Genomic DNA, 8,823 nt, shown 5'->3' with positions numbered 1-8,823 from the left:
CCCGGCCCGGGGCCCGCGGGCCCCACGCTGGGCTGGGCCCCCGCGGCCTCGCCGCCTTTTGTTGGGGTGCGGGCCCCACGCGGCGGGCCGGGGGCAGGGTGGGCCTGCGGGGCTGTGCTCCTGCGGGGACAGGCGTGTGTCACTGCGGCCAACAGCTGCTGGGCCCGCGGTTTGTGCTCCGGAAATCATATGTCGCTTTTTGTAGTTCTTACAGGATCCTGATGAAGAAATTGCCAAAATGGAGATGACTAGAAAAAAGCCGTGCGAAAAACAGGTAATTGAATTGGTTTTATGTGTAAATATTGTAATCTTACTTAACCCTGCACTTAGTTTGCAGTACCTCGTTATTTGTGGCAGCATGGGGAAACAGGTATGCTGCTGCCACATGCTGCATAGCAGTGGGCAAGGGGGACTGTTGGCCCTGGTTGATGATGGAGTGTGCAGAACAATTCAGTTCTTATATGTAGTTTTGAAGCCTTTGTAAGATACAAGGCCTGTGTTGATCTGAAGCATTATGTTAATGCTGCAGTGAATTCAGCTGTCCTGGGATTGAACAGTGCACCTGTCAAGCCTTTAGACCTACTCTGCATTTACTTCTCTAGAGAGGTGCAAAAGTGCAGTCATGTGCTTATGTACCTTGTACATGTGCTCCTTAAGCATGCAGACAGGATCATGTCTTGAGGTGGTTCTCCTTGAAGTCATGTCTCTACTTCTCTGTCATCTGGGAAAGAGGAAAGTGTCCCCTTTTCTCCTAGATCAGCTCTATTCCTATTGACAAGGGTAATTATCAGACAGACTAAGTAAGGGCTTCCTGTTAGAACTTGGAAGTGTATACTTGATGCTCATGGTGTGGTAAAACAGGCTTTGTTTCTCTGCAGAACAAAGGAATATTTCTGTAAAGTCACTCTACCTGTGAAAATCAGTTCTGTAGTGGAGGTTAATAGTGACTATTGCCACCTTTCTCAGCAAGGCATGTAGAATGAACCTGCTTAAAAAGTTGAATGCCATGTGGTGTGTGATGTTGAAAGCATGATGCCTTTGTACCTTGAGTAGCCTGTGGTCTGCAATAGGTGCATTCCCCTTTTTTCCCTGACAAGTGCACTCCTGCTCAGTCCCTGTCACTGAGCCTTCAGCCTGTCACTGCACCCAGGGTGATGCTGAAGATGCAGAAGTCAGGGGCAGGGTGTGCAGCCTGTCCTCGTTTGGGAGGCCAGGCTGTGCATAATGTGGCACATCTAACCCAAAGTGGCAGCTGGAAGTTCTAAGACTGAAGTGCTACCATAACAGATGGGCATCATTGTTTGGAATGGCCTCTGCTTGTTGCAACTGCGTACACTAGTTATCAGTCAACATATTAAGCAGGGCTCAAATGGTGAGCATTTAATGAGGGGATCTCTCCTTCCCTTCTGTCTTTCTTTTGCACAGTATATTAAACTAATTTCTCACTTCTGACAAGGAAGAGCTGCCTGTCCTTCACTGCAGCTTTCTCCTTCACCAGAAGATTCATTCTGTTTAAACTGAGCAAGGCCTTCCCGTGCATGTTTATTGCATAATATCAAGGTATTTGTAAGAAAATCTCAATGGGGACCAAATTTTACTGTCTTCCAGAAAGACAGTGGAAGCAAACTTGAGGTATTTTTTGCATATGTTGACCTTCAACTTTCAAAGCAGATAAAGACTTCCAATTTTGTCTTCTTGTTTGTGCTCTTGGCCTGGTAGCTGTTCAGTGTTACTTCAGGATGGATAGGTAAACTAAAACTTAAAAAATTTAGGCAGTAGGCATCAAAAATCTTTCTTGGTAATTTTTCAAGGTCATTATAGGATGCTGGTGGAATTCGACCCTTTCATTCTAGAAACAATAAATAATATCACGCCTGTATATCTTTCCCCACGTAGATCAGGTATTTTTGTTGTGACAAAGTAGCCAGATTGTTCCAGATCTGGTTAAAAAAGCTAACATTTGGCTGCACAGCAGCAGCTCTTCAGTCTATGGTGTGACACAAGCTATTCTCTGATACAAATTGCCATGGACCACTAATGAGAATATGTTTACGGTTCCAGCAGCAGTATAGCAGGCTGGAATGATAGCCAGGGCGACAGTTATTCTGTGGAGACACGACAGTTCTAAAATGCAGTCAGCTATAAATCCACTGCAGCCTATACCACATGACTTCTGCATTAAATAAATTGTTTACTGACACTAGTTTATCCACAAGGCAAAATATCAGAGTCGCATCCCACTTTATGACATCTTCATAGTCAATTCATTAGTTTTCTTCTGTGGAACATAAGGCCTCAGTTCTTAATTAGGATGCCGTTACCCTTTATGTGATGAAAGGGTGGCTATATCATCAGGTCTGTGACAGCAGAATATTGCATAAATTCTCTGTTTGATTTTGGAGAACTGGCACTGCTGTAATTCTGCTAGCAATTCTCATACTAATTCTGGCTTCTGTGTGGGGATGAATACACTTCTGAGGCTCCATGTAAAACAAAATTCATCTACCTAGATTAGAATAATCTGTGTAATTGTGATGCAAGTTGCATGGTCACCTCCATATAAAGTGAAGAATGGAATCTGTAAGTTAGTTTCTTTAGATGAAACTAGCTAATGTTTTCACATGTAAAGGTGGTATAAACTCAGGAGGAAGTTTTGATCAGTTTCTTACTAGATGCTTTTCAGAATCTGATTTTAGCATTGGCAAAGTGTTCCCCCTTAGTGTTTTGAAAATAGCCTCAAAAAAGTTTCTTTTGCTAATCTAGATTAACTTTTGAAGATTCAATTAAAAAAAAAAACCAAACAAAACAAAGCCCCCCGCAAAAAAAGAAATCTAAACTATACACAGGTTGAGAACTGATTTGGGTCTAATCTGGATTAGGACATTTAGACTCTTATTTCAAAGGAGCAGAAGCTCCTATGCTGTCCCAAGAGGACTGGACCAACTGAATAGTGTGAGTTGCTCCTTTCTGTCCTGTTTGCTAAATCTAGAATTCCCTTCTGATGGTAAAGAAAAATTCAGTACTTCAAAGTAATGAATCCTGTGAGTGAAAAGTGGCTAGAATTATAGGCCTTGCTATTTCTGATGGGCAAACTAAGGCTGTGGACTTGGAAGTGATGCCATTGTCTATGGTATAAGGTGCTGCTTTAAGGGAGACAAACAGGCCAGTTCCCCTGCCACTGATTTCCATGCTGAAAAACCTCTGATGTTGCTGTTTGAATGCAGTTCTGTGCCATTCTCTTCCTCCTGCTGCACTCCTTGCTTGTCAGTGGAAGCTCATTCTGGTGGCTCCTAGCTCACATTGAGGTGCACAAGTGTTTCAGCAGTTTGTATTTTCAGGTGCTCTTCACTGAAGGCCCTGCCTGGCCTGTAACCAGTAACCCCAGTGCTCTGTTTTGTGTCTGATCTATATCCTGAAAGTTGTTCAAAAAGATTTTCTATGAATATTTGATGTATCAGTGAATGGTGACATGCTGCAGGAAACTGAGGCTGGCTAATGAGCTTTATAAAGACCCCCACCTCTGAACTCCTGGGTTTTCTCTGCTTGGAGCTGTATGGGCTTGGGTGCTCTAATGGGCTTATCACCTACCTTCTTCCCTCTTGGTAGCTCTCTTCCTAATGAGCCTTCTCAGGTGCTTTTTTTCTCCAGTCTGTCTTTTGTTCTTAGGTCTGAGATAGAGATCAGCATCTGATTAGTTGCTTCTGTACCTGGAACATTACTGTGGGAGTCACCAAGCTTTCTTGCTGGGCTCCACATAGATTTGAAGAGGCTGTTCTCCCCACTGATGTTTTTGCTTGTGTGCTGCTTCAGCTCCTCTTTGTCTCAGAAGTAAGCTCAGGGCTGTAGTGTTTCCTCTGTTAGGCTGCACAGGTTCTGGGTAGCATCTGTTGCTTCTGACAGGTCTCTACTTTTGGATTGGCTCTGTGCAAGCCCAAAGGAAGTTCTTCATGGTTTCCTCATATCCTCCCTACCTTCAACTGTTCTTTTTTTCAGTAGTGGCTCCTATTTCCTTACAGTTGCAGTGTGAGGTAATGCAGTTTCTTGATAGTGTTTCTTGCTTTCGATTGAGTGTCTTGCTAAATCTGTTTTAAAGACTCAAGAGCCTGATTGATATGCTCATTCTCTCCACCAAAATCTGTGCCAGAGTTGTAGTGCTCCCTCACCCACACTAATTAATTCCTGTCTCCTTCCCCATAGGCTGCTTTCTTTTGAGGCCCTGCACATTAGTTTCATTCTTGTCTCTAGCTGAGCCGTGTACTTCTAGTGTTGCTCACATCTTTTCCCCAGTGTCTTGTTAAGTGACATTATGTTGTCAAAAACTTTGTTTTCCCTTCTTTTCAAAACACCTAAGAGGCTCTTGAACTTTGATTTCTATTGCCTTACAGAAAATCGAGGGTGGTGAAATATCTTTAGTATTGTTGCATGTGATGTCTGCTTTGAGAGCTTTGAGAGCAAGTCTCTTGTCCTTCAGAAGCTGCTGGTGTAGTAGGCACCCTTAAATAGATACTGTATAATCTACTGCTTTTCTGTTTGCTGATTAACTGATAAGACAGCACTTCTCCAAAGGCTGTTGGCAGCTGGGCTTGCTGTGCAGTTTGGAGAACAAAGTGTGACTAAAGTCTAGTTTTGAGGGAGGACAAAAATTAACTTAAAGCAATGCTGATGCAATATTTTAATTCGAACTTTCAGTTTATAAGGAGTCTGTAATTTTTAAGATAAGGATACTATTCCCTTGTTTTGCCTCGTCCCCACCCAAATTAAATCCTGGCATGACTCGGTATGTAGCTATGCTGTATTTGCATGTAGAACTCCCAAGAAGAAAAAAGACTTGATCTATGTGTCAGTAATTCAAAGTGCAAAGCAGTCTTAGCTGTGAGAGAACTGTGAAATGTGGTTTTGGTTTCATCAAGTCAGTGGTTTCTGTTTGTGAAACCAGTGCAGGAAGGAGCCATTTTGCTGGAAAGTGATGTCATATGTAAGAAAGATGGCAAAAATCAGCTGTGGAAGCTTTTTTGCAAGAGGCAAAGTTTCACATAGTGTTTTACTTGATAGTGCCTAATGATTCTTCTGAACTTGTTTTTAATTTATTTTTTTTTTAGCATATTAGAAATCTGTTAAGGAGTTCTGTCCTTTTAGTGGTGCAGAACTGATCAATTTGCAGCAAGATGGCTGACTTCATTATTAAACAGAAATGCCAAATTTTAATTTGCTTAGGCATGATGACTTGGTGCTGGCTTTGTATTTTACTGCAAATCAAGTAGTGTTGTCCTGGGACACTGTGTGGAGTGTACGAGATCCTATTTAAGAGTTAGATGGTAGAAGAGTAAACCTAGATTTAAGTTCTGGTCCAAATAAAAGTTGAAAGGATGTGCCAGGTGAAGTTTTGGATAGCTGATATTTGCAGACCATGGCAGAATTTGACATATAAAATTATCACCTTGATAGTTTAGTAGCAATTGCTTAACTTGGCTATATTCTGAAAATTGGGTCATAAGTGCTTTGGGTTTTTATCTTAACTCTGCTAAATGAGTGAGTACAAAATCCTACAAACTATTTTGCTATGTTCACCATCTGAGATGCTTTGCATGAAAGCATGGCTACAGGCATATTATCTACATATTCCTGACCAGAAATCCTGACCTCATATTTGGGTCTTTGAGTTCCATTTGCTTGTTCTTTACTTGAGGGCAAGTATATTTTTGGTAAAAACAAAACACAGTGTGAGAGTAGGAGGTTCTGACTTGGATATCCTTCCATGAAACACTTGTGGTCCTTCAAAAGAGCAGGGTGGATGTTCTTCAGCTTTAGTTCCAAACTTTCTCTACCTTCTGTACCCTCTCTACTCAGCACAGGTGAGGCCACATCTGTAGTGTTGTGTCCAGTTGTGGCTCCCCAGTAAAAAAGAGACTTGAGCATATAAGAAAGAGTCCAGAAAGGTCCATTAAGGTAATTCAGGAACCAGAACATCTTGCTGATAAGGAAAGGCTGAGGAAGCTGGGGCTGTTTAGCCTGGAGAAAAGGTCTGTGGCAATTTGTGTCGATGTTTTATAACTATTTGAAGGGAGGATGTAAAGAAGATGGAGCTAAGCTCTTCTTGGTGTGATGAGACAAGAGGAGATGGACACAAACTGAAGCAGAAGAGGTTCCCTCTGAATATCCTGGGACACTTTTTACTGTGAGTGCAGCCAAGCATGGCACAAGTTGTCCAAAACAGTTGTGGAGTCTCCATCCTTGAAGATATTCTAAAGCCTTCTGGTCATGGTCCTGGGCAGCTGGGCCTTGGTGGCCCTGTGTGAGCAGGGAGCTTGATGGAAAGACCTAGAGGTGCCTTCCAGCCTCTACTGTTCTGTCATTCTGTGCAATTCAGAGATAAGACTGGCAAGAAATTGTGACAGAAGTTAGGAGTATTATCTATCTACAGCTAAAACAATCACTTTAAAAAGCACAGTGTGAAATGTGGTGTTTGGTTTGACAGAAGTCCTGGACTAACATCCACGAGCATGCCCACATGCTGATTCCCACTCCAGACAAAGACGACGATCCCGTCCGTGTCGATTACTCGCGCTTTATCCACCTGAGCGTTGTTCCCACCAGAGCAACCCCACTGCCAGCTCTAGGGTGAGTGTGCTGGGCTCCTGCTGCTCTGCCTTCCTCCTGTTTCATGAGCCAAGACTAAACATTGATCTCTTTTAGCTGGGCAAACAAGGATGATGTATGGAAAAACATGATAAACAAAGAAGAGACCTACGTGAGGGATAAATTCTACATGCAAAGGCACCCCCAGCTGCAGCCCAAGATGAGAACCATCCTTCTAGACTGGCTAATGGAGGTAAGCTTTTCTGTGCTTGTGAGTGTTTCAAGTGTGCTTTCGTTGAAGTGCACTAATAACTGTCATGAGTGCACTTCAGGAGCATGTTTAGCTCCAGATACTTGTCTTCATCTTAAATTTTGTCAATGAATGACACCAAACTTAAAGAATATATGATATATTGAGCTGATGATTTAGCAGACTGTCAATACATTCTGTTACTTATTTAGATTGATAGTGGGCAATAATCAGTTTGTCCCTATCACAGGCTAAGCTTTTAAGGTCACACTCTAGACAAAAGCTGAACAAATAATTACAGAAGGCACTGTAAGAAGGAAGGTGGTTAGCTCTGAGATCATATCCATCTCCCAGCCTTTTTATCTGTTTTTGTCATGCAGAATGTGCTACAGCTCCTCTTGTGTCTGAGTCTGTTTCACTGTGTGGGTGACTTGGTGGCATAGTCCCTGTTCTTAAAGTGCTTGTGAGGATTTTCTGTTTCGAGCTGTTGGAATGATGGATCTTTTCAAAAAATGAGGAACTGATGTTCTGACATTGTTGGAACATGTGCTTGCATTTCCTAGTAGGGTTTTCACTGTGATCTGTTTTTCTTCATGAAAGTTACTGTAATGACAGTCATCTTGTGTCAAAGGAAACTGTTTAACTCTTGCAGTTAGTTAACATGTTACTTCACAATAGCAGTGAAGTAGAAAGCTAATATAAATTTTATGTCTATCTTATGCTTTTTTTTGATACATATGTAGCATCTAGTTTTGACTTTTTAACACTGTTCTTGACCTTTGTAATCTGTGTTGTTTCTCCAGGTTTGTGAAGCCTACAAACTTCATAGAGAAACTTTTTATTTAGCACAAGATTTCTTTGATCGCTTTATGGCCACACAACAGGATGTTGTAAAAACACTATTGCAGCTTATTGGTGTCACTTCTCTGTTCATAGCAGCAAAGCTTGAGGTAAGTGTCTCCAGCTTTACTTGCCATAAAAATGTGAATGGACACGCAGCACACTTCTTGGATGCTGGAAATATTGTGGAAAGCTTGATGAAGTTGCTTGCTATCTTTTTTTTCAAATGGGAGACAGAACAAAGATTTTTTTTGTTTGTTTTCAACATTCCTGTTTTTTTTTAGAAGTGGGTTAAATTATACTGTGATGTTATCTAGTTTTCTCATTAGAGAATTCAGTGTTAAAATAAATCTAAAGTTTTAGTTGCAGTTGCTAAATGAATTTTTGGCTGGCTGCTGTGTACAGAGACTACTTGTTGCAATTTCATTGCAATAGAGTACCTACTGCATGATAGTCTGGGCTATTATTTACTGGAACAATTTGAACTACTAAAATACACAGTGCTTTTTAAGTTCTTAGTTGTTTAAAAGAGCTGATGTTCAGTCTGTTCTTAACCAAGAGATAAAAGGCCTTTTCTTTAGGATGCTTAAAAAAAATCTTGATGTCAATTGTGATACAGTCACAGTGGTGCTGTAGTCAAACAATGTAGGTTGGTACTTATCCATCCAAAGTGAGAGTTGAAGGCTATGATGGACAAGAAATCTGTGTCTATTAAAGGTAGAGAACACAGGAATTAGAATGGGGGAATAAGGAACTATCCCCCCTCCCCTTTCTGTTTTGGCAGGCTGAAGCAGTGGTTGTTCTGTTTATTTCTTTACTTTTTGTAAAAGTAACACATGAAACTAGTTGCATCCTATTCCACAGATTAAATGCTTGATCTCCTATCTTTCAGGAAATTTATCCACCGAAGCTACACCAGTTTGCCTATGTTACAGATGGAGCCTGTACAGAAGATGAAATCATCAGTATGGAATTGATCATTATGAAGGTAATATTTACAAGTGGAATTAGTTTTTAAAAATGTATAGCATAATCAGACTAAAAGCAGAGCTTCTCAGTTAATCTTAGGTGCTGCTAACAGGCACAATTTCTCTTACTAATTAGAAAGCAGTGTTTCCTTTAGGTAACAAGTGATCTAAAGCATCCACCAGTATTTG

General features: G+C 41.2%; 1 protein-coding gene across 1 annotated transcript in view; it reads left to right on the top strand.

The window, feature by feature from the left end:
- Positions 1-210: 210 nt before the first annotated feature.
- CCNE1 (cyclin E1) overlaps positions 211-8,823 on the top strand; it is an 11,681-nt gene continuing 3,068 nt past the window's right edge. The window contains exons 1-5 of the mRNA XM_031061303.1: positions 211-274; positions 6,476-6,618; positions 6,694-6,829; positions 7,630-7,776; positions 8,559-8,654. Coding sequence (XP_030917163.1) covers positions 239-274; positions 6,476-6,618; positions 6,694-6,829; positions 7,630-7,776; positions 8,559-8,654 — 558 coding nt within the window. The 5' untranslated portion in view covers positions 211-238. The remainder of the gene's footprint in view (positions 275-6,475; positions 6,619-6,693; positions 6,830-7,629; positions 7,777-8,558; positions 8,655-8,823) is intronic.

Source organism: Geospiza fortis, unplaced genomic scaffold (assembly GCF_000277835.1).
Source record: "Geospiza fortis unplaced genomic scaffold, GeoFor_1.0 scaffold79, whole genome shotgun sequence".
NCBI lineage: Eukaryota > Metazoa > Chordata > Aves > Passeriformes > Thraupidae > Geospiza > Geospiza fortis.
Note: the sequence above shows the minus strand (reverse complement) of the source record. Positions and strands in the feature narration are given on the sequence as shown.